Source organism: Dacryopinax primogenitus (assembly GCF_000292625.1).
Source record: "Dacryopinax primogenitus strain DJM-731 SS1 chromosome Unknown DACRYscaffold_1, whole genome shotgun sequence".
Classification (NCBI taxonomy): Eukaryota; Fungi; Basidiomycota; class Dacrymycetes; order Dacrymycetales; family Dacrymycetaceae; genus Dacryopinax; species Dacryopinax primogenitus.
In genome coordinates, this window is record NW_024467198.1 from 1367588 (window position 1) to 1390316 (window position 22729).

General features: G+C 50.7%; 9 protein-coding genes across 9 annotated transcripts; 5 read left to right on the forward strand and 4 right to left on the reverse strand.

Moving 5' to 3' along the window:
• Nucleotides 1-1262: 1262 nt before the first annotated feature.
• Nucleotides 1263-3081, reverse strand: DACRYDRAFT_19590 (uncharacterized protein). The gene is made up of 6 exons (XM_040771575.1): nucleotides 2809-3081; nucleotides 2702-2763; nucleotides 2617-2651; nucleotides 2275-2567; nucleotides 1732-2225; nucleotides 1263-1682 (listed from the first exon to the last, which is right to left on the reverse strand). The coding sequence occupies exons 1-6, from the start codon at nucleotides 3003-3005 to the stop codon at nucleotides 1441-1443; spliced, it is 1323 nt and encodes a 440-aa protein (XP_040633319.1). The 5' UTR covers nucleotides 3006-3081; the 3' UTR covers nucleotides 1263-1440.
• Nucleotides 3082-3698: 617 nt separating this feature from the next.
• DACRYDRAFT_73877 (NADP-binding protein) lies at nucleotides 3699-4812 on the forward strand (the record flags this gene model as incomplete). Its single annotated transcript, XM_040776034.1, has 3 exons — nucleotides 3699-4395; nucleotides 4440-4588; nucleotides 4634-4812. The coding sequence occupies 3 exons, from the start codon at nucleotides 3699-3701 to the stop codon at nucleotides 4796-4798; spliced, it is 1011 nt and encodes a 336-aa protein (XP_040633320.1). The 3' UTR covers nucleotides 4799-4812.
• Nucleotides 4813-4899: 87 nt separating this feature from the next.
• On the reverse strand, nucleotides 4900-6955 carry DACRYDRAFT_19591 (FolC bifunctional protein). The gene is made up of 8 exons (XM_040771576.1): nucleotides 6852-6955; nucleotides 6670-6801; nucleotides 6507-6621; nucleotides 6331-6458; nucleotides 6195-6278; nucleotides 5563-6140; nucleotides 5318-5514; nucleotides 4900-5270 (listed from the first exon to the last, which is right to left on the reverse strand). Exons 1-8 carry the CDS (start codon nucleotides 6870-6872, stop codon nucleotides 5005-5007), a joined length of 1521 nt encoding a protein of 506 aa, XP_040633321.1. The 5' UTR covers nucleotides 6873-6955; the 3' UTR covers nucleotides 4900-5004.
• A 369-nt stretch (nucleotides 6956-7324) lies between these two features.
• DACRYDRAFT_19592 (uncharacterized protein) lies at nucleotides 7325-8414 on the forward strand. The gene is made up of 3 exons (XM_040771577.1): nucleotides 7325-7600; nucleotides 7654-8049; nucleotides 8100-8414. Exons 1-3 carry the CDS (start codon nucleotides 7428-7430, stop codon nucleotides 8344-8346), a joined length of 816 nt encoding a protein of 271 aa, XP_040633322.1. The 5' UTR covers nucleotides 7325-7427; the 3' UTR covers nucleotides 8347-8414.
• Nucleotides 8415-8481: 67 nt separating this feature from the next.
• Nucleotides 8482-10689, reverse strand: DACRYDRAFT_113138 (uncharacterized protein; the record flags this gene model as incomplete). Its single annotated transcript, XM_040769571.1, has 5 exons — nucleotides 10309-10689; nucleotides 9339-10252; nucleotides 8727-9293; nucleotides 8584-8679; nucleotides 8482-8532 (listed from the first exon to the last, which is right to left on the reverse strand). The coding sequence occupies exons 1-5, from the start codon at nucleotides 10559-10561 to the stop codon at nucleotides 8482-8484; spliced, it is 1881 nt and encodes a 626-aa protein (XP_040633323.1). The 5' UTR covers nucleotides 10562-10689.
• Nucleotides 10690-10828: 139 nt separating this feature from the next.
• Nucleotides 10829-15185, forward strand: DACRYDRAFT_113140 (ARM repeat-containing protein). Its single transcript, XM_040769572.1, has 19 exons — nucleotides 10829-11258; nucleotides 11308-11380; nucleotides 11431-11492; nucleotides 11542-11926; nucleotides 11980-12289; nucleotides 12336-12497; nucleotides 12551-12708; nucleotides 12761-13002; nucleotides 13054-13228; nucleotides 13280-13429; nucleotides 13478-13523; nucleotides 13573-13646; nucleotides 13699-13770; nucleotides 13824-14072; nucleotides 14130-14321; nucleotides 14370-14528; nucleotides 14576-14748; nucleotides 14802-14901; nucleotides 14950-15185. The coding sequence occupies exons 1-19, from the start codon at nucleotides 10942-10944 to the stop codon at nucleotides 15124-15126; spliced, it is 3276 nt and encodes a 1091-aa protein (XP_040633324.1). The 5' UTR covers nucleotides 10829-10941; the 3' UTR covers nucleotides 15127-15185.
• Nucleotides 15186-15549: 364 nt separating this feature from the next.
• DACRYDRAFT_92437 (uncharacterized protein) lies at nucleotides 15550-17213 on the forward strand (the record flags this gene model as incomplete). Its single annotated transcript, XM_040777076.1, has 5 exons — nucleotides 15550-15739; nucleotides 15789-15907; nucleotides 15986-16100; nucleotides 16180-16820; nucleotides 16886-17213. 4 exons carry the CDS (start codon nucleotides 15550-15552, stop codon nucleotides 16803-16805), a joined length of 1050 nt encoding a protein of 349 aa, XP_040633325.1. The 3' UTR covers nucleotides 16806-16820; nucleotides 16886-17213.
• A 101-nt stretch (nucleotides 17214-17314) lies between these two features.
• On the reverse strand, nucleotides 17315-18617 carry DACRYDRAFT_113142 (uncharacterized protein; the record flags this gene model as incomplete). The annotated part of the gene is made up of 2 exons (XM_040769573.1): nucleotides 17315-17878; nucleotides 17928-18617. 2 exons carry the CDS (start codon nucleotides 18615-18617, stop codon nucleotides 17363-17365), a joined length of 1206 nt encoding a protein of 401 aa, XP_040633326.1. The 3' UTR covers nucleotides 17315-17362.
• A 740-nt stretch (nucleotides 18618-19357) lies between these two features.
• On the forward strand, nucleotides 19358-21597 carry DACRYDRAFT_19595 (uncharacterized protein). The gene is made up of 4 exons (XM_040771578.1): nucleotides 19358-20232; nucleotides 20284-20397; nucleotides 20456-21174; nucleotides 21227-21597. Exons 3-4 carry the CDS (start codon nucleotides 20561-20563, stop codon nucleotides 21483-21485), a joined length of 873 nt encoding a protein of 290 aa, XP_040633327.1. The 5' UTR covers nucleotides 19358-20232; nucleotides 20284-20397; nucleotides 20456-20560; the 3' UTR covers nucleotides 21486-21597.
• The last annotated feature ends 1132 nt before the right edge of the window (nucleotides 21598-22729 follow it).

Here is a 22729-nt window from a genome sequence, read left to right on the forward strand (position 1 = left end):
GTTTACAAAGGTCTTCGATCATGGTGGGGCCGTGCCGTTCCGGGTTGCTTCCGCTTGTTCGGGGATGGACTGCGTTCGGTGCTGGTGCTCTCTTATGAGGGAAGCCCGATTCAGGACATAGGTGAAAGGTGAGTAATGCCACACCGACTGATGTATCAACATCCTGACCACAGTAAATAGGGCACAGGATGTGCTGACTCTTGTCAAGAAAATCCATAAACTAGGATTCGTGCATGGCGACGTGGCACCACGCAACATCCTCGCGAGGAAAGACGGCTCCTTATGCCTGATCGATTTCCGCCGCAGTTATCACCATGGCAAACCATATGACGGACGCTGCAGAGAACTCGAAGAACTCTACTCAGACGTACAGAAGTCAGCAACTGTGACATCACCTGAAGAGCACTCAGAGCACAACTTGGAGTTATCGCCTCACTGAGAGTTCGTGTCGACTTGTTCAACTAGTTAACGTGGACAGTGTAATACACGTAAGACAATTATTCCGATCTGCAAGATGAGCGAACGGTGTAACGGTGTAACTGTGGTGAATATCGACGTTACTTCACCAGCACAACCTTTGTGCAGATGATATCATTCGCACGCATCCATCTCAACCGCAGTGTTCAGACCACGCGAACGTATCTGTCAATGAACTCACCTGCGCTTGATCCTGTTCTGTACTTTATCTTCGCGCAGCTCTCGCCGTCTTCTGCCGCTTAATTTTGGGCGCAATGCCAATGTATCCCTCCGGTCTCCGGTTCATTAACTTGGCAGATCAATTATGAAGTATAGATTCAACAGTTATGGATCTTGTTTTCGTCCGTGGACAACTTCCTGCATTGATGGTCATCGATAAGATGGATCCCCATCCACCTCACGAACAAAACACGCATACGATCCCACCACAATAACAAACCTGGTGGAAACACCAAGTGTGACATTTATTCTCTGCGTCAACGCACACCACATCCTGCCCGGTGGACTCGCTGCATGCTCGGCTTGAGCTAGCTTCTCGGTGCGACGCGCCTTGTGATGGCTGGGGGAGGAATTCAATTTTGGAGGCGAATATAGCTTCAGCCTTAGTTCTCTAATGGGGACAGCTGTCGGTGGAACGATGAGATAATAGAAAAACAATGTCATTCCGCTCGTGTATGTCATCCCGGTTTCGCAAATGTCAAAAACTACCGAACAAAAGCAGGTGCAAGTGCAAGTGCGAACGAAAGGGTATTATTATATGATAGGATCGTGAGTGTTCTTGTGAGCGTGGGTGTGTGGTGTTGTGCGCGTGTGGTGGTTGTACAATATGTGCCGAGTATCCGATGTAGAGACTAGCTGCCCTGCCAGGGCGATAGGATTACGATATGGTACACGTATGGTCTAGGTGAGTTGGTGTTGAGACAAGATAGTGGTTCCAGGTGGTAGTACTAGTGGTGATGATGATTAGTCGTGCCATACGACGCGGCCCTTAGGTGCGCTGAGACGTGCTTTGCCGCGCTTCTTGCGAATACGGGGCTGGATGACGTGCAGCGGGTAGCGCTCGTCTTTGCGGAACTCGAGCTCTAGTCGATCAGTGAGGAAAGCGAGCGAGATCCGCTGAATGACGTTGTGCAGCAGGCGGCCGCGAGGGTGTGAATAGGGGATTATAAGTGGGAAATCTGAGAACGAGTCGTGCCGACAGCGAGCTACAACGAGATCAGTACGCTTCAGACGTGGATAACGCGGAAGACTGACAAATGGTCATCAGCCAACTCTCAGTGCCTTTCTCGTTCCTCCAGTTCGAGACCACCTCGCTCGTCCTTGCGAAATGAGCTTTCCAGAGAGTGAAGCGTTCAGACAAGACGACGCAGAGGTTCGGCCTGGGCACGTCCGTTCTAGGATTAGGGCCGGGACTAGGCAGTGGGTCAAGCCATGGGTCGAGGACAAGACTTCTTGAAATGGGGATATTGTTGAACCCTTCCGGTGGCGGGGAGGACATGATATGGAAGGCAGTTGCGCCGCCAAACGAGTGCCCACTGAGTACGACATCCTCTTCGGCGCAAACTGTACCGACGAACATGTCCCAATCGACAGGAGAGCCGTCGATACTCTGCAAGCCGCCGTGTGCACTGTCACCAGCCACGAGAGCACGGAAAGCACGGTAGGCTTCGTATACCTCACGCTTGCGGAAGTCGAGTTGTGTCCTACGGAAATGGAGCGCGAGATCCTTCGCATCAACATCGGGGCATCTGGGCGCATGTCAGCTTCGTATATGCGCGTGTAAGGCCAGGCACTTACTCCACCTCGTCCACCCTTGAGTAAGGTTTCGCATACACAGCTCCATTCTTGTCTTTCGGGTACACCATCGGACCGGTGCCATCCCGATGTTCCAGCGCAAGCACGACGTATCCACTACTCGCCAGTCTTCCACAGAAAGTGCTATATGTCGTCCGTCCGCCGGCAAGACCATGGGAAAAGAGCACTAGGGGCCATTGTTTCTTCTCATCAATAGTAAAATCGGGGAGACGCTTCTCCTGACTTTCTTCGAAAGGTTCTTCCTGCCTCAGGGGGGCGTTGGCAAACACCGGCATCTGCGGACATATGAGCGTGAATATGCACATGTGACGAGGTAGGGCGTACCTTGGCGAAGGCGCCGAGGAGAAAAAAGAGGGGGGCTGGTGACGGTTGTCAAGGGGAACTTGTGGTGATAAGATTGGTGGCTTACCGAGGATCCATGTCGAAAAGCCAACGAACTTTGAGTAACCTTCCACAGTGAGGGAGAAAGGGCTAAATGAAGTCAGCAAAAGTGCAAATGAGCAGAGAGGGGCGTACCGAACCAGCCAGTGAACTCCTCGCTTGCGGCGATTTGCGGGTCTCGCAGGGTAGAAGACGTTGAATGCGACCTCCTCTAGCCTGAGTGCTTCATCTCCCCTGACACGACACTTGCCATAGGAGGCCGTAGGATGAACCGGGAGGACGAGGGTAGTGAGCCCGACGTCGTACGGGCCCTTGTAGCGGGGTAGGCTCATAGAGTTGGTGGGTGATAAGAGAGCGCGAGGATAGGGGTTGAAGATGAGGGCAGGGTGAGTGAAGGAAAGAGAGAGAGATGGGGCAGATGATAAAGGAGGGAAAGGGAAGGAAAGGAGCACTGCGGGATGGGCTTTGTTTATTCAGGTCGTGTGCGTTCTTTGTGTCAGTTGCTCTCAGTCATTACATGTGCGAGGTGTTAGGTGGGTGGTGTGGAGGAGGTGTTGTGGGCCGTCAAGTACTCTTTCATTTTGGCTTGAAGGGTAAACAAGGTCACCGCGGTGTGTGGCTGTACCATGTGAGAACCGGGTATCATGTGCATCAATCGGCATGGAGAAGCGGCGGTACAAACAAGTCTCATACGTCATCCAACACCGGAGTTCCGATTCTCTTGTCATCGGTTTACGATCCATACATCCAGCACAGAGGGTCCTCCCTGTGCGACACAACATCACCGGATTAGGCGAAGTTCGGTGTCAACTGTCCCAAGAAGGAAATTCACCGGATCATTCATTCGCGGAACGCCTCGATCACACCCTTACCCCGATGGTCATGTTACACGCTTCTCCTGCCCTCGCGGAGTCATCCACCCGCTGACGACGTATGAGATGGTCTGTTGGTCATTGTCACTGACGACCCCACCAGAACATCATCTGACATCCACCGCCATCCATCGTCACGCCCACTGCCTCCACATGACTTCCCCACCGGCGACGCGCAAAATCGTCCTCTGCGGCGCCGGATTTCTAGCCTCCTACATCGCCCGCGCCCTCGCATGTAACCCCCTCAACCGCGTCCAGCTCACCGGCCGTAACCCCCTCCTACTCGAGGAGAAACTCCTTGGCGATCGTGACTTTCCCTCAGGCGTGCTCATCCACACCGTCCAAGCCGACATCACCAAGCCTTCCACCCTGCTCCCCGCGTTCGAAGGCGCAGACATCGTCGTCTCTCTCGTTGGGTTGCTCAACGCAACTCCAGAACAATTCGAGCGCGTACAGCATCAAGGCACGAGGAACGTCGCCCTCGCAGCGCGAGACGTCGGTGCCAAGGTCGTCCAGTTCAGTGCGATCGGGGCGGACGTACGCAGTCCCGTCCCTTACTGGCGTACTAAAGCCTTGGGAGAAGCAGCAGTGAAGGGGATCCTCGGGGATGGTGCGACGAGCATCCGCCCCAGCCTTGTATTCGGTCCTGGGGACGGCTTCTTCGCCCGGTTCGCGAAGCTCGCAGGGGTACTGCCGTTCCTACCCGTCTTCGGGGGTGGGACAACCAGGTTTCAGCCCGTGTTTGCGGGGGATATCGCACAGGCCGTCGAGATATGTACGAGGCGTGATATAGATAAGGAAGTGGAGAAAGCAGTAGCAGGGACGACATTCGACGCTGGCGGACCGGATAGTGCGTTCTTTCTGTTTCTTTTCGGCGAATCTGACAAGCATCAGTTTTCACGTACAAAGAGCTGATGCAGCTCGTGCTCGAGTACGATCACAAGTCGCGTCCGATAATCAGTCTTCCCTACGAGCTTGGAAAACTGCAGGGTGCCGTACTAGAGCGTCTCCCTGAGAACCTGTTCACCATCACCCGCCATCAGGTACGTCTCTTACCCCCTAGCCGGGACAAACTGACATCAGACCAGGTGGAGCAGCTCAAATACGACAACGTGGTCCATTCCCCCCAAGAAGGAAAGATGAGCTTCGAAGAGCTCATCAAGCGGTTCTCGATAGAAGGCGACAAAGACGTAGGAAACCTGACGAGCGTGCATGCGGTGCTACCCACCTATCTCGGCAAGCGAAAACACTGAACACTGATACCCCCAATACAATATTACGCAATGTACAATAACCCCACTCAATCAAGGCATGAATCAACGAGATTTCAGATATAGTCTATGAGTGTGTAGATGCTACATGTCTGCGAGGGGGTTGAGCCCCATATGCAGTCTAGATCGTCCCCGGTATGTGAAGATGCCGCGACCCCCTCCCTTGCCCGCATACAATGACGTGACTCTTATGCACTGAACACCGTCTCGCTCAACCCAGCAACCTCGATCGCCCCGCCCACTAAATGCAAACTCCCAGCAACGAGCACGTCTTTCTCCGTTCCCTGGGGGACCTGCAGCCCCCGCGCCAGGTCGACGGCATGCTGCACTGAGGGGAGGACATGGATGTTCTCCTCGGAAAAGAGAGGGACGAGTGACATCCACGCCTGGGACAGCTCCTGTTGCGTCTTGAGTGATGAGACACCCGTATCTGAGAGAACCTTGGACGTCAAGTCTGCAAATACGCGTTAGCATTGCCCATCACCGGCACGGATAACTCGCCTCCTTTGAAATGCCCATCTGCGTATGTCACGTTGGTGCAGAAGATGACGTGGTCGAAGAACCCGTCTTTTGGCAGTGCGTCCCCCTGCTCGTGTTTTTTGATTTGGATTACGGCAGTGGATAGGAGTGCGCCGAGTAGCGTCTGCCCCGAACGGCCGTTGGTGCAGTTGAAGATCAAGATCCGGATCGGTTGAAATCTTGGAAGCAATGTCAGTCCATAACTTGGGAAGTGGGGAAGAACATACTGCCGCAGCCCGACTCCCGTATCGGCATACCACTGCATACATGCTGTCAAGCTCTCAACAGTATGCGCTCCATCGAGGAACCACGTCGTCTTCGAATCTTTAGGGTCTGGGACCACCTGGCAGCGGCCCGGCCACTTCGCCTTCTCCAACGCAGTCTTCACGGTAGCAGACAGTGGGAGCTCTAGGAGGTTCGCATCCTTATCCCCTGTTCCCTCAATCGCTGCCTGTGCAAGGCTGAGCGCCAGGCTCGCGTTTTGCTTCTGATGCACCCCGGAGAGGCCGAGATCGAGTTCCGCCACCTGTGGGAGCACAGGCACGACACTGAGAGAAGAAGCCTTTCGGTCCACCGCCTGCTTCCGCAAGCCTTCCATGCCCTCCTCAGGCTGCGGGACCGTGAATGCTGGAACTCCCTCTTTGAAGATACCCCCCTTTTGCCAGGCGATCTGACCCAGCGTGTTGCCTAGGATGAAGACATGATCTATGCCCAGGGAGGCGACGCCTGCGGCCAGGGGTTTGGGGACTACATTTGTGCAGTCGTACAGTCCACCTATGCCAACTTCCAATATTGTAGCATTTACCTGGGTAAATCAGAATTTTACAACCAAACCATGCTGTGACTAGGGATTACATACCCCAAGAGAGAGGAAAGCGTGGAAAGCCATCAGGGTCATGTATCGGAAGTACATCGGTTTAGGTGATGTTGCCGGATTCGCTCTCTGAGAAACAGGGGTCAGGAATACAAGCAACAATGACATCTATCGGAGGTACTTCTGGATTGGCTTCGAGCCTGTCCCATACTTCAAAGAAGTATTTGGCGAACACTTCCTCTGATATAGGTAGTCCGTTGACCCTTATACGCTCCCGTACGGCCACGAGATGAGGAGAGGTGTACAGTCCTTGTCTAAGTGAGACGATGTTTGCGGTAATGTCAACAACCGTCTCACCTGTCTTCCAGTTCGGCTTAACATGTCGGAGTACCGAGTCGACAAATGCACATGTGGAACCCTTTCCTTTGGTTCCTGTGACATGAACCACATTGAGCTTGTTAAGGTCCTCCGGCTGGCAAAATTTGTTTGAGATTACATAAACGATGATCATGAGTCCTACCTCGTATCCGATCCTCTTTAGATATTCGGCCATCTCTATTATGGTCGCATCATTATTGGGCTTACCAGAAGCCCTGATTGCTTCGATGGTGGCGGCATTCGATTGTAGGGTGTTTAGCTTATCAACTGCTTCCTGCAAACCGTCTGAGCTCGTCAAGACAGAGTGTCGCAAAACAGACATACTGCGTAAGTTCTCGTTTCCATCGTATAGTATTGAGGCAGAGAAATTGAGACTCGGGATCCAGCACGTCTAGATAACAGATATGACAGACGAAGAAACATGTGCGATGTCGATGACCGAGTTTATGTAAGCCTGATATTAGTCGGATTCAGCCTCCGGTGAGAGGCATGTGCATCGTCTCCGTACGAAGATACGATGAATGATAATGATATGAGTCGAACAATATTGAGGAAGAATGTTCGACCCTTGCCAAAGATTTTGCTTCTGGCTCCAACCAGAATGTCCACCTTTCAAGGGCGTCACAGTCGGAGAAGCATTTTAGCCTTCCATGAATTTGCTGAGTCATTATCACGTGAAAGTAAAACAGGCGCGCTGGGTCACACACCCGCGCGTCATGTTCGATCCACGCGTGCCGCCACCAGCCAACCTCATTCAACATCGACGACTTCATATCCCGTGTACATATTCTGATGTTTTTCTAACTTGGTGACCGCATTAACTCCTGCTTATCTTACACTCATTTGCGTACACTCGTTCTACTTTGTCGCCTCTGGATTCAACCGCACGGCTTCCCATACATGGACAAATATCTCTATCGTACCAAACCTGGAGGCGCACGCGGTGCCTTCAATAGCAACATTGGCGAGAAGCGGCAAGCACTCCGCTTCAACCCCTTTGCACCTCCTATAGGCGCGAAGACGGATAAGGAACGTCGACGTGAAGCCGCTCAAGGCAAGGCACGAGCAGACAAGTGTGTGTCTCAGACTTGACTCATGGATGACTGTTCATGCATTTGAATGTTAGGCTTCTTGCACCTGTTCGTGCCACTGTTGAATCAAGGTCAAAACCTGATAAACACGCAATCATTGATGTCGGGCCTCCTCCTGGGCCGCTACAGAAAGCCCTGAGAAATCAAATCCTCAACTCTCTTTCATCCGAAAGTAACCCGATCACGCACAGCACGGCCTACGAGCGTTGCGAACCAACCTCCTCAGCTGCCACAGGTCACCAGCGATCGGATGGAAGACGGAGTCAACTGTACTTTAAGAGCAGAAACATCAAGTTGCGTGAACAGGCCAAAGAAAGAGGCCATGAGAACGAGGTATTCCACGGGTGTGTCGTGTATATAAATGGGTACATGAACGGAACGACGGATCTGGAGGTCAAACGGATTGTCGGTCTGGGTGGGGGTCGAGTTCGGTGCGCTATATATATACGATTTATGGAAATTTTCTGAAAAGCTTGGGCAGGTATATGGCTGGCGGCGGCACTACACATATTATCACGAGCATGCCGCTGAGCGCATCGAAGACGCACACGCACCTCAACACGAACGAGCGCAAAGTTCACGTAGTCACGCCGGAATGGATATTAGATAGCGTGAAGATGAAGAAGAGACAACCAGAGTGGAAGTACAAAATTGTTGAGAGTAAGGTGCAGGGGTCACTAGGGTTTGGGGTGAAGGACAACACTGTGATTGATCTAACTGAAGAATGACATCACAACCAAACTACACTTTCTCGAACATGTAGTTGTTATATACAAATGTGACGAATCATTTCACTCCTCTTGTGCGACGTGTGGATGTATACAACAAATTGTCTACAATACAAATGCAACAGACAAGATGTGTTAATAGCGTTTACGCGTTCCGGTTGGTTCTGCCGTGTAGAAATTGATACACTGGAGCATCCTCGTCAACCACTGCAGGTAAAAAGGCGAAGGAAGACACACCTGTTTATCCAAGAAATTACGCAATCGTTCTTTCAGCTTTCTTTCGGGCAATTCGCGGTCCAGGGCTCGCTTCAGCAAGTCATCAAACTTCATAGGCTGGGAAAGGCATTAGTCAAGAACGCTCTTGCCCATGTCAAACATACTTCGTATCGCAAGATTCGCAAATATAGCTCCTCGTCCTCTTCGATCATCGTCCTCAGCTCTTTCTCAATCATCGCTACAGTCTCCTCATCTGTTGGTTTGGACTCTTTCTCCTGTACCACCACATCCTTCCGCTGTCGCCCTCGCTTCTTAGGCTGTTCTGGTGCTTGAATCGGGGAAGTAAGGGGACCCTCGCCTTTGTTCTTCTTTCCTTTGGCTTTGGATAGAACGACTGATGATGACGTCGAGCCGTCACTTCTGTCACCATCCCACACTAGCACAGTATCTGCACCCCAGGCACCTTCATCCACCCATCCATTTTCCGATGAAATGCTATCTGTGTCGCTGTTATGTAGCGTGTCTTCCTGTCGTACAATCTGGCGTAAAGAAAGGCGTTTCTTAGGTGAGGAGCTACGTGGCTTTCGAAAGGCAGTTGCAGGACTCGAGGTTAGGTCAAGAGTGCTGGCCGTGAGGTTGGCCAGGCTGGTTTGGGCTTCCGAAGGGACAACGGCGTTTGAGCTGATATCAGGACCAGGAGAGACATCGCGGGGGAGGTAGGAGAAACGGTCCTGCAGAGTTTCAGCGACGGGTTGTCAGATGTGCAAGGGACTTACGCTGGTCAGTGTTGCTCCTGCATCAGGCGGTCTCTCTTTCAGAGGATTGTCGTTCAATAGACTCACCGTTCTTCGTGCACCACCAAACTTGCTCGGCACGAATGCTTGCGTAGCAAGAGGCAATTGAGCAGCTACAGGAGAAGTTGCAGACTCTACATGCGGCGCAGGCACGACAGACTCGCCGGCCAGCAGAACATCTCGGGCCTTCTCTGTGATAAGCTGATGTGCCTGGGAGACATTCTGCACGGTTTCGGGGACGGCTTGCTTCCTGCCGCGTTTGGGCGGTACTGCTTCATGTGTGACGCGCTCGAGGAGTGTGTCGGGTTTGGGCACTTCTTTCTGCTCGAGTGGTGTCTTTGCCTTCCTCTTCTTTGACTTCCCTTCAACATTGATCGTATCAGTGGACGCCAATTGTTGGTCCAGCCGAGTTAGAAGTGTTTCCACGGTGTAGTCGTTCTTCTTGGCACATCTCGCAATATGCTCCCACTTCATCTGACTTGACTTCCTCGCCGTCCACGCAAGCTCGCAGCAGGGACACTTGGTAATAATCTTCATCCTCTTCTCAGGAAGGGGGCAATTGAGCCATCTAGATGGTGCAGTCGAAGTTGACAGCGCTCTTGCCTGATTCAAGGAGGAGATCACGGGGGCGGGAGAAGTGGAGCGCCTGTTATGCTGAACGACAGTTGCGTTATTTGCAAAGTGCGTCAAATTCAGTGTGCGAACTGGCTCTAAAGCATCGGGACCGTTCTCCTCCACGCGGGTAACGGGAATGGGGTGCCCATATTTCGGAAGATCATCATGGCTTAGTGAGGGAAAGGATGTGGAGGCTGCTTCTGGACCCGTCGATGCCGACAGCTCTTCTACAGTGTATAGTACAATCGATGGTGCTGAACCCTCTAGGTGTTTGTAAGATACTGAGATATAGAATGAGCACATGAAAGTATCGTATGCATCTATGTCATAAACTCACGATTGTCAGAGCCCTCGACATCGACTGGAACGGGTTCCGTGTCGACAGGAATCACAGACAGTGGCGGTCGTACAGTACTTTGAGTGGCCTTTTTTGCCGCCTTCAATTTTCGTCGCTGTTCTTCACGTTCAGGTTCAGAGTCCTCAACAACCTCGTCTCGTGGACTGTCATTGTGACTAGACAACGGTGGCATGATGGCGAAGTTCTCCTTATCTTTCAATATCGTGGATATGTGTCGCGTGATGTGCAGCATCCTTCGCCTAGATTGTTCATCTGAGAGTCCCAATGCAGCAAGGTGTCGTGTATTACGATAGAAGATCCGAGCTGCCAATTGAGGGATCTGGTGACTCCAGCTGGAAATCGGAAAGGCCGCCAGACTCGACAATGTAGCGAAGAAGAGCGAGAGAGGCCTAACATGCGCGTCTTGGGACGCGTGACGACATACTGATTTGCTTCCGTACAGGGTTATTACAACGCCAGAAGGAGAACCGACTGCCACACTGACGGGTGTGTAGAAAGTCGCAAAACGGCAACGCCGGGTGGTGAAGGCTTAAAAGACGGCGGCCAACAAGGGCGGCGTCTTTGCCGAATTTCCTACCTCTTTTCTTCGCCCTCTTATAAATTCACACCAAAATGGACACCCTTCTCGCACACGTCCGCGTTTCACCAGGAAACCAACCACCACCTCAGTTACCGCGTTTAGAACCAATGGAGTTCTCCGGCATACCCGACCTGCAGCAACAGCTCTATCAAGTCCTGTTTGATGCATGCTCGCAGGACCCGGTACGTATGATGCCCGCCTCTCGACGGCTTCCCGAGCTCGAGAAAGAGAAGGGCGCGTTCTATGCCATCTATCAGATCGCAGCCGAGAAGAGCGTATCGACCTCAGTCAGGGAGATGGCCATGATCAGGCTGAAAAATGAGATGATTTCTCACTGGAGGAGCAATGTGTGAGCATAGTTGTTCTCCCTTGTCATACGCTTTCTGAGCCACACATAGCCTGCTCACGAACGAGCAGAGAGAAGCCTGCCGGCAACTCGCTATGACATTCATGGACGAACCTGTGGATTCCGTGAATACATATATTCCTGAGCTTAGCCATGATCCTAAAACTCGTAATAGATCTTTTATCTCAATGTCATTGTGCTCACAAGGATAGCGCGGGGTGACTATCCTATGAAATGGTGCGTCCTTCGCTGCGTTGAGACCCCCTTCTAAGACTGATATTCCCAGGCCACATCTAATCCGCGATCTCAGTCAGCTCATCAGCAATAGTGCAAATGCAAGAATAAGTTCTGGGATTACGGATCCCGTCAATACGCTGGTATTACGTCGATCGTTGCGAGCTTTGCATGCCATCGTGAAGGAGTTCTGCACCACGAGGCTGCCCAATCAGATCAATGCTATGGCAGAGCTGGCAGATACCCTGTTCCAACCGTTTATGGATCTCTGGAGCCAGTATTCTTCTTACTTTCGTGAAGAGCTCCACCTGGCCAACCTCGGCAACCCGCTCTTGGCCTACGATCTCGAGATCGCTCATGTTGCGTTCAAGAGCTACTCCAAGATTCTTCTTTGGCGATGGCAACACCCTGCTGAGGACGAAGGATGGGGCTCAAAGGCAAGTGCATGCTCTATATTTGTTTCGGTGAGCGGGAGCCAACTTCTTCTCAGCTTCACGAAGGGCTGCACCTCTGTTCGGAACAGTTTCAAGTCGTATGCCACATTCGAATGCAAACGCTCTCTTCCCTCACGGAGATCAACCCACCCATTCTTTCCGGTATCAACAACACAGCCTGCAATGATGCGGCAATAGCGCATACACTCACCCTGCTTGCTCGCCATGTTATGGTCTTCGGCAAGATCTTTCGCCGCCTGTGTCAGCTCAACCGAGATAATTTTGTTTTTCACCCGTCTATACCTCATCTTATCACTTTCTACTGGAATCTCGTCACTGATGCAGCTCAACTTCCAACTGTAATCGGTATGTTGATGTGAACAGCGAGAGGCCTTCACTGAGCATGCTCCAGATTCGCAATTTGCATTATATCCCATTCGCCTCGTTATTCAAGCACTATTCCTGTTCCGCGAATTCATGAAAGACTGGTCTTTATTGGCTAAACGCAAGAAAGTTGAAAATCTACAGGAGCTATTAGCCTCCCCAGATGCGCACATCTCTACTGAATTAAGAGGTTCGTGCGGTAGTGTTCGTATTCGTTCTAACATCTTACCTCTCATGACATAGAGATTCTCGGATCTGCTCATGTGCTGAGATCTATCGACTTAATCATCAGTCGGCTCATACCTCTTCGAAGTGAGGACCTGCAGAAATGGGAAAGTGAACCAGAAGAATGGTTTGTAGCCCAAGAAGGCGAATCCGAACAGTGGGAATATGAACTGCGAGTATGCTATCCAGTTGTCATAGCATTGGGGGGAAAATGACAATAGTCTACAGGGGAGTGCCGAGCGTGTGCTCATGATCTTTGTTTCCAATTTCACCGATGTTGCCAAACCCGAACTGTTGGGCCTGTATCAGCAAGTTGTTGGTAACCACGAAACGAACCTACAAACGAACCTCCATAAGGAAGCCGTGTATTGCGCCGTCAATCGCGCCGTCCATCAGCTCAAGGGCAGTCTCAACTATGACGAGATGATCGGAAGCCACTTCGCTGCTGATATTCAGATGACAGACCCTGTGTAGGTTCCTCGGTCTTCGTCTCATACCAGATTACTGAAGAGCCTATACAGGTACAGCGTAGTCAAGCGTGCCATCGCCAGCATCATTGGCAAATGGGTACACGAGGAAGCTATGCCTGGCCCAACACCTGTCGTCTGGCAAATACTTCTTCAACTCTTGCAGGATCAGTCCGCATCTATTATTGTGCGGCTGACTGCCGCGGATGCCATTAGGCAATGCACGGATGTGAGCAGGAGTGTTATACCCATTTTCGTTGTCACTCAGCTGGGGTTGCAGACTCTTGGCTATAACAAAGAACTCTTTTCCCCGTACCTACGGAACGTCCTTGCTGGCCTCGTGAACTTGTTCAACGATTGCGAGAACATGGAGAGCAAGCGCTGTGCGACAAAGGCTCTGGCTATCGTAATCGAAAGCGCCGATGATCTGGTATGCATATACGTACGAGACATTGCAGGGCGTACTTATGTCTCACAGATCATGAATTACGCCAAGGACCTTTGTGATACTATTCCCTCCATGTGTAGGTCGTTTTCTTGACACATGACGTTGACGCACGCTCATGTCTGCAGGGGCGAAGGCAGATGAACAGCAGAACAGCTTGTTGAAAGCTGATTTGATCACGATCGCCACGAAGCTTGTCGGAGTAGGTTGCCTTTTATCATTTTGAATTCATATTGACAAATTTTCTTGCCAAGGCGACCAAAACAAATTCAATATTCCTTTGGCCTATCGTCATTCCCCTCGTGAAGATGGGTTTCCAGGCTGAGGTATGTGAATAGTCCCCGCCGATGTTACGGAGATTTATCTTCTATCCCGGCAGGTTGCTCTTCAGCTCGACGACGACGCTCTTGACCTTTGGGTTCACGCTGTGAGATGGACCACTTCTCTCTCAAACGCACAAGGCTCGTCGCCAAATCTGATGGAACTCCTTCCCCTGCTCCTTGATCTGCTCCGGAATAACACAGACGTGCTCGGACGAGTCCTGGAGGTGCTAGATGGATACTTTCTGGTAGATGGATACTTTCTGGTAGATGGATACTTTCTGGTAGATGCACCTCGCATCCTTCAGGTTTGTGGTTCAGAAAAGTATGCGCAACTGCCCAAGGACTAATCGAGGACCAATCAGGCGAATGCCACTGGCGTTATCGAAGGTTTTGATATCGTATCGAAGATGGCGCCCGTGTCAAATGTCAAGCAGATGATGGCCTCGGCCCAAATAATGATTCGCATGAGTCCTCCCGAGGTATGGGCTGGACCCCTTCACACAACTGGCTTTTTCTGGAACATCCTAGAAGATTTCCTGGCCAGCAAGGTAGAGGTTGTTGTGGCTTCAAACGCGATGGCCTGTCACTGACGTGCCTTGCAGGCAAAAAGTATCATTATACATCAGTATCTGTTTTTCTTTGCTCGTCTCGCGCTTACCAACACGAAAGCATTCGAGATGCTCATAGAGGCTTCTGCGAATGAACATAGTCTGTCTTTGGAGCAGCTTTACAATGATGTGTTGCATCAATGGTGGGAAAAGGTGCCAACTCTACCTGTACTTCCGTACACCGGCTGACATATATCTAGTTTGATTCTGTGTCGGAGCCAAACAATCGCAAACTTCTCGCCATGGGCATCGCATGCCTAGTCGCTACAGGGCAGCCTGTGGTTTTGAGTCGCCTGACTGGCGACATATTTGATATTTGGCTAAGTGTGCTTGGAGAGCTAGAGGAAGCTTGGAAGAATGACGAACTGGATATGTATGTTTTCCTCTGCAATGCGCCGATGCATTTTGTGATTGTCATTTGTTCAGGCAACATCCTCTTTACATGACGGAAGACAGCAAAGAGTGGGCATGTGTTACAGTACCAGACAGCTGCAAAGGAACCCTGGAACAGGGGAGGCGTGATCAAGTACGCCCTCCTTCGTTTTAATGAATGGTCTATTGAATACCTTCCTAGTTGAATGCTGCCGATCCGGTGACAACCCAAAGGCTTGGTCCCTTCATCAAAGAACAGCTCGATCTTGCCGCTCATGCGTGTCCTGGTGGACCTAGCGAGTTTCAGAGCCAGTACATCTCCAACGCCAATCCGTTGGTCACGAAGCAACTCTATAAATATCTGGGAATAATAGGCTAAGTCAGCGGAACTTTCTGCAGCACAAATGTCTGTCTGGCCCTTATCCTCAACATATTGCTTTGGGTTTCGCTCCTCTGTCTCTCGCACTCCTACACTGTAACCCACCGCATCAATGCCTCTGATTACTGACGCATGATAGAGGATGAATAGATACATACGGATTGCAGTTCTGATAATGATGTATGATAAGATTACTATGAAGTCCCCTGGTACTTTTGAAAGTTGCCGACATGCCTGCATAACCAAAGCGGAGTCTCCTAGACCAATGCTCTTGAATATCAAGATGATCAATGTATTGCAGATATCGTCGGAGCCGTCCTGTAGTAAGTGCCAGAATAGTAATCCCGCGGATTGTCCCGTCACAAGGGACGGGCGCTAAAGTTTCCCCCGACTCCGCACTTACACTTCTCCCACATCATAACTATGGTGCCAAACCGCACCTGCGCTCTATGCCACACATCTAAACCCATCCTGCGCCGACCGAAAACCGGGCAGCAGCTTTGCAAACCATGCTTCTTCTACGTCTTTGAGACCGAGGTGCACGAGACTATCATTGGTACCAATCTTTTCCAGCAGGGGGAAAAGGTCGCCATAGGTGCTTCTGGAGGGAAAGGTGCGTTCTATGCCCTTCCATAAGAGGAAGGATTTGATGGAGTGAGCAGATTCGACTGTGTTGGCACACGTCCTAACAGTGTTGAATGAGAGGTACGGCTATGGGCTGCAGCTACATTTGCTATCTATAGACGAGGGTATCACTGGATATCGGGACGACTCCCTCAAGGTACGTCCCATGTACAAATGCCACCTTCCATTTTCCTCCTGGCACTCATTCTATGCATCGACTCTCATACAACTATAGTCGGTGAAGCGCAATCAGCAAGAGTATGGTCTGCCTTTGAAGATTCTCGGGTACGATGAGCTCTATGGGTGGACGATGGACCGAGTTGTGGAGCAGATTGGTCGAAAGAACAACTGTTCGTCTTCTTCCCACTAGCACCACCCTGTAGTGGCCTCTCAGAAAGAACAATTACTGACATCTACGGTTGTGTCTAGGCACCTTTTGCGGAGTTTTCAGGCGACAAGCTCTTGACCGCGGTGCCGCATCCCTCGACGCGGATCACATCGTCACGGGCCACAATGCGGACGACACTGCTGAGACTGTGCTGATGAATATTCTTCGAGGCGATATTGCGCGGCTTGGGCGATGCACCGCCATATGCACGAAGGGCGAGGACAGCATCAAAAGGAGCAAGCCATTCAAGTATGCTTACGAGAAAGAGATCGTTATGTACGCATATTTCAAGAAGCTGGACTATTTTTCGACAGAATGTTTGTATGCGCCCGATGCGTACCGCGGACATGCCCGTGTGTTTCTCAAGGACTTGGAGGCTGCCCGGCCAAGCGCAATCATCGATATCATACATTCTGGAGAGGCCTTTCAGGTGGCACAGGACGTGGAGCTCAAGCCACAGCAGTTCTGTCAGAGGTGTGGGTACATGGCGAGCAACGAATTGTGCAAAGCGTGCACGCTACTTGAGAGTTTGGAGAAGGGGATGGGGAAGTTAGCAGTGGGAGATAGGAACAGGAGGAAGCTGGATGACGAGCCGATGCCCCAGGGTATGCGCACAATTCCGATGTTCCAGCGGTCGGCCACAACAGATTCAGCGTCGCCGCTGTGATGAGGGAAGAATAAGGTGCGGCATAGAACACTATTGGGTATCATATGGGTTAAGCTGACAGTTTGTCCGTGTCATCCCAGACGTGCATCATGACCTGGCAACTTCCGTTCGCCCCAGCTATCTCATCACTTCTGCAAGAATCACTCTTGTCTCTCCGGTGTCTGCGGACCAGCGCTTGCCATTCGTTTTCCCTCCGATGTGGACATACAGTACGTATTTGATCCGGTTCAAGTATGTCCGTATCCGGTCACCCACGAACAAGGTCAAGCAAGAACGCATTCCGGTGCTGTATCGACTGTGATCAACGAATAATACGAGGATCATTGCCCCAGAACCTCCGCACCGGTTTCCAGGAGTCGAACCATCCGGAGACCATTCACAGCACCCAGAGCAGCTGATGCTACCACGTTGAGAGATCGTATTGTTAATCAATAGGTTCACATGCATTGCCTCTGATAACCTCAACAAGAATATTGCGCTTTGTGAACATGCCGTGTAAATTGGTGTCTTGATATTTCTCATAGCAATAAAGGTGTAAAAGACATACGTCAATCTTCTTAACTTGCGGCAGTAGCATCCGGATCACCTAAATCCTCCTCACTTCCGTCGATAACTTCACCTTCCTCAACAGGCTTCAATCTCGCTGCGCTCTTAACCGTCTTTCCGCATCTCAGACACCTCCACCCTTCCTTGCCCTCGTCCGCTGCTTGGACCATTTTCTCCGTCAAACACACATAACAGTATGAATGCCCGCAATCACCGACGTAGGTCGTTTGGACGGGGTAGGAGGGTACAAAAGCGCCTATTATGGTGGATGCGGTAAGCTGGTTCGACAACGGATAGGAAATATTTGGCAAGGCAGCGCGTTCGGCGCAGATGGCGCATTCTGTGGGAGGAAGGGAGGTGTAAGGACCTTTGAGCTCGTTAGAGCTGGAGGTAGTGGGGTCACGCTCAAGAAGGCCTTTGATCAGTGAAGGCACGTAGGTGGACTTGCGGAGTGAGAGGAGGTATTGTCGTATTCCTCGGCGTAGGGCAGCTACATCCACCAATGGTACGAGGAACAAGAGGAATTCCTATCAAATTCGGTGAGCACTATGATCAGGCTGAAGGAGAAGAACGCACTGTCAAAGCATGCCATACGATCTGCCGGTTCATATATTCGTAGCTGATCACTCTGTCGACCCGCCTACTCGATACCAGCCTCAGCCCCAATATCCGATCTGTTATAGTCCTATATCTTCCATCCCACAGGAACGTGACGAATCCTGCGAGGCCGAGCACAGCGTGAGCGTTCTCCGCACTCGTCAGACAGGCCCAGGCGAGACGACGCTGGTCGGTTCGAGGGCGGTCTGGCCAAGCTCGGGAGAGTGCGTAGCCTCGTATTCGAGCGTGGAGATAGGGCACTCCAAGTGTGAGGAGAGCATGCAAGAAGAGCTTTTGTCTTCGAATCTCCCCTGGTCCGGCATTTGAAGTTGAAATCGCGTGGGCATCGACCAATTTCAGACCCTGCAATTGCGCTCCATAGCTTGCTGCATTATCCCATATTGATAACTTGTACAGTATTAGTCGTATCAGTAACCCCAATTCTAGAGTGAACAATCCACGCCAGGAGCTTTGTAGGCCTTGAAGCGCTTTGGTGAGGGGTTCTTGCAGGACTTGGGCAAGCTCTTCGTCGAGGAGGTCCGCGTCGAGCTGGCCAATGCGAGGGATGTGGTGGGGGAAAGGGCGAAAGGAACCAAGTGTACGTTGGATGGCAGTCAGTTGGGGAATATGAGATGCCCAAGAAGATTGCCAAGATGTTGGGAGGGACATGGTGAGGGTGTAAGTGAGCAACGATGTGAGTCCCTGAAATTCGACTGCCGGTGATGCCATGACTTTTGAATCTATATACACCATATATGTACCACCGAGCTAATGAATCGGAGGGACATATTGAATTGCACACAAAGGTTAATTGAGAAAGGAAGTATGGCGTCTGTGCTCTCTTAATGAAAAAGCCCATCACCAGCTGCGATGGAAGTACGCACGGCTTTGTACGTCTTCACGCAGAAGACGGTGGGCGTATTATTATGGAAGTCCTTTGCGGACAGCTACCTTGGTCGCCTGATAAGGGGTCCCAGCGGTCCGCAAAAGACCTCTGCCCACGTCATTTCGCGGACTGGTCCCACGTGGCCAGTTCGGGCATTATTTTTGCTTCCGATGGCCCTGTAGGGACCCCAGTCATGGGCACGTGAAGTTCTTGGGAGGGCGCGAAAAGGCGGGAAACGGAAGCAAATTGCTTACATAAGCAATTACGTGACTATTACGTGATTTTAACTACGAACTTGTATTTGAGTCGCCAGGCCCAGAGTGCTGGTAAGGATTCCGGAAAGATCAAGAAGAAAAGAAGCAGAGAAGCGTGTGGAAGAACAGAAGCGGAGGACAAATTGCAAAGCCGCTAACTAAAGTCGATGCGCCCGGACCCTTAAACAGCTATCCGCAAAGGACTTCCATATATTATGGAAGCTAAATACTCAATCCCGACCGATGCTCCCTCTGCATCCCAGACATCCATCACTCTCAGGCTGGAGATGCCATCATGAATCCCAGTTTCTTTCGTCTACATTCCCAATCACACAACTGCATGTTCGGTATGCCGCTGCATCGACTATGTCGCAGGTCGAAGGTTCTATTTCACTCCTCCTCCTTGTATCGCCTCCAAGCTGGAGCAACAAAGCCTGCTACGTTGGTGGAACTGTTGACGACGCCGCCCCCGACCTCTCGGTTAGACCCAATCATGTCCAGCGGATTCCACCTGGAGGGCAGTACTTCTGCGAACTTACCACCATTGAGCGACATCAGAATAACGCCACCGCTTGGGAGGGTCACTCAGCGGCCAATGCTCAAAAAACTCGCAGCCTTCACGTTAGAAATCGCCGATTTTTTCGATAAGACTCACCTACGCAACACTCCGATTGACGGACTTGTCGATCTCTACAGATGCTGGCCACCATTCATTGAACGCACCTTAGGGACACTGACGGCTTTGTCGGCTGAACACGGGGATGCTCTCTGGAACAATGCTTATGTCATTCAACCTGAAATCAACATTCTACGACTCTTCACCCAACGCGAGTACAAATTCGAGGTGCAATACCCTACAATCGGCGGGAGATTAATCGACCGTGTCGTATTCGTGAGGATTACGGAAGGATATATCCCTGTCTCCGCTGAAGAAGACAAATGCACTGAGCCATACGAAGATGGCATGAAGACTCTGTGGTCGCTCAGAGAGGCGAATCGCTGTCCCTTCGATCTCCGTGATCAGAGCATAACGGGGTTTTCCTTCGAATTTCATTGGCCAATGAAGTATCTTGGTGATGGCATATATTCCCGGCTCGGGGTCTCCCCGCAACGTCTGAACGCAGGAGAGAAGATGTTGGCAGAGGTATGTCCCCAGTTCATTTCAGCGGATGTCATCGGGTTGATCACCAACAAGGAATGGTCTCACCTCGCCAGCGCATGTTCCTAGGGAACAATCGCAAGCCGAAGTTCATTCCTCCCCTGCATTCGAATTGCTTCGGGAGATCTATTAATCGGTCATCCCATCTATGTATGTCTATCTGCACTTGGCGAGAAAATTGTGCACTAAACTAGGTGTGTGAAATCAGGAACAGCGCCTTCCAGCATGGATAGGACTGCAGCTGTTGCGAATTGCTGTGGAAAGGCAAAAGTGGACGAAACCAGAATGGGATAATATCCCCTCTGATTTGCAGATGAAAATCCTTGATGTCTTTGCTCCACTGCTCCCGTTATTCCCCTATTCCCCACCAGCACCTCCATCACTGAGAGTACAGGGGAACTCGGTACCTGTGCTATCCAACAAGTGCAATAAATCACGAGAGTCAGGAAGAACAACACCAACAGATTCACGAAGGTCATCAAAGCCACCAAATAGGAGAGACCGGCAAATGGAAAGCAATGGAGCACTGGCAACAACTGATAAAGCATTATCATCTGACGTTTCCGATAATGGGTCAGTCTTCAAGATCATTGATCTATGGAATAACACACTCAAACTGCGGCGTTATTGGACGCCGCGTGGGATGCATGCCAAAGGCCCACTTTATCTCACTCATGTGATTGGCTACGGTGTATTAGGGTATGTCATCAAGGGCATATTGGATGGGAAGGATGTTGTCGTCAAATGGGTGGAAGAAGAAACAGGACAAGCGGAGCTGGAATGGGAATCCAAGGTTTACAAAGATCTTCGATCACAGTGGGGTCATGCCATTCCGCATTGCTTCGGCTTATTTGGATCTGCAGATAGAACGCATTCCGTGCTAGTGCTTTCTTATGAGGGCAGACCCATTCAGGACATACGTGAAAGGTGAGTCATGTCACACCGGCTGCCGTATCAATGTGCTTATCACAACGAGTAGAGCACAGGATGTGTTGACTCTTGTCAAGAAGATCCATGATTTGGGAATCGTGCATGGCGACGTGGCAGCACGCAACATCCTCGCAAGGAAAGACGCCTCCTTATGCCTGATCGATTTCCACTGTAGTTATCACCATGGCGAACCATGTGACGGACACTGTACCGAACTCGAGGAACTCGACTCAGACGTACAGAAGTCAGCAGCTGTGACATCACCTGAAGAGCACTCAAAGTACGACTTGGAGTTATTGCCTCACTGAGAGCTCGTGTCGACTCGTTCAACTAGTTAACGTGTACAGTATTATACACTCGAGACAATTATTTGGATCTGCGAGATGAGCATCCAATATAATGGTGTACTGATGTGACTCCTACTGTACCGTAGATACAATAGATAGTCTAATCGAGCTCTCTTGTGAACCTCCTATGGGTGAGCGTGCTTCCAGATAATGGATGGCAGTATACCGGTATGACGGTATAGGCACGATGATACGTTCGAGTAAGATGTGATATCAAGGATTGGGGCTAGCTAGAGATGGGATACAGAGTGGTCGAAGGGGGAGAGTCCGGCCTCCCATTACAGGGGGATAAGAGCTATCTAATATAGAATCTAAAGGAATGTGGAGGTGGTATTTGGAATATACCATGGAAGATACCTGAAACTAATCAAGTAAGACACACCCTCGATATTGGTCCGGCGGTATCCGGATACCGCATGCGAGCCGGTAAAACGGATGTTCCGGCAACGAGTATATTGGGTATGGCTACGACGGACTAACTACAATACAGTACCCATGGCATGTACATATCTCCGATACTTCACCGAACAGCCTTTGTGTTATTCGCACGCAATTCTCTCCCCCGCAGTACTTGGTTCACGCGAATGTATCTGTTAGTGACCTCACCCATGCTTGATCCTGTTCTGCACTTCATCTTCGCGCAGACTCTCGCCGTCTTCTGCTTAATTTTGGGCGCAATGCCAATGTATCCCTCCGGTTCATTAACTTGGTAGATCAATTGTGAAGTATATAGATTCAACAGTCATGGATCTTGTTTTCGTCCGTGGGACGACCTGCATTGATGGTTGTTGATATGATCTTGCGCTCTATGATTCTGGAGGCGAACATAACTTCAGCCTCAGTTCTCTGATGGACAGCTGTCGGTGGAACGACGAGATAATAGAAAACAATGTCATTCTGCTCATGTATGTCATCTTTATGGATCTAATTTATAGAGGGTCCAGACGACAGAAAATTGAGCTGAAGACCATGCATTATCTCCGATAGGGTTTTCCCACTTGAATCGCATCAATGGCCCATTCACTATTTCTGTCCCATACTGTATACTCTCAGTGATGGAGGTATGGTGGTGGGGAATAGGAGAATAACGGGAGCAGTGGAGCAAAGACATCAAGGATTTTCATCTGTAAACCAGAGAGGATATTATCCCATTCTGATTTCGACCACTCTTTCCTTTCCACAGCAATTCGCAACAGCTGCAGTCC

Coding starts and splice junctions, on each gene's coding strand:
- DACRYDRAFT_19590 (XM_040771575.1), bottom strand. CDS start 3,005: ATGAGCCTACCCCGCTACAAGGGCCCGTACGACGTCGGGCTCACTACC. Junction 2,764..2,808: donor GGAGTTCACTGGCTGGTTCG/GTACGCCCCTCT, acceptor GACTTCATTTAG/CCCTTTCTCCCTCACTGTGG. Junction 2,652..2,701: donor CTTTTCGACATGGATCCTCG/GTAAGCCACCAA, acceptor AACCGTCACCAG/CCCCCCTCTTTTTTCTCCTC.
- DACRYDRAFT_19592 (XM_040771577.1), top strand. CDS start 7,428: ATGGACAAATATCTCTATCGTACCAAACCTGGAGGCGCACGCGGTGCC. Junction 7,601..7,653: donor GGCAAGGCACGAGCAGACAA/GTGTGTGTCTCA, acceptor TTTGAATGTTAG/GCTTCTTGCACCTGTTCGTG. Junction 8,050..8,099: donor CTGGGTGGGGGTCGAGTTCG/GTGCGCTATATA, acceptor AAGCTTGGGCAG/GTATATGGCTGGCGGCGGCA.
- DACRYDRAFT_19595 (XM_040771578.1), top strand. CDS start 20,561: ATGAAAATCCTTGATGTCTTTGCTCCACTGCTCCCGTTATTCCCCTAT. Junction 21,175..21,226: donor ATTCAGGACATACGTGAAAG/GTGAGTCATGTC, acceptor CACAACGAGTAG/AGCACAGGATGTGTTGACTC.
- DACRYDRAFT_113140 (XM_040769572.1), top strand. CDS start 10,942: ATGGACACCCTTCTCGCACACGTCCGCGTTTCACCAGGAAACCAACCA. Junction 12,498..12,550: donor CATCTCTACTGAATTAAGAG/GTTCGTGCGGTA, acceptor CTCATGACATAG/AGATTCTCGGATCTGCTCAT. Junction 14,749..14,801: donor AAGAATGACGAACTGGATAT/GTATGTTTTCCT, acceptor TCATTTGTTCAG/GCAACATCCTCTTTACATGA.
- DACRYDRAFT_19591 (XM_040771576.1), bottom strand. CDS start 6,872: ATGGAAACGAGAACTTACGCA. Junction 6,141..6,194: donor ACGCTTTCCTCTCTCTTGGG/GTATGTAATCCC, acceptor TGATTTACCCAG/GTAAATGCTACAATATTGGA. Junction 5,515..5,562: donor ACGGGAGTCGGGCTGCGGCA/GTATGTTCTTCC, acceptor ATTGCTTCCAAG/ATTTCAACCGATCCGGATCT.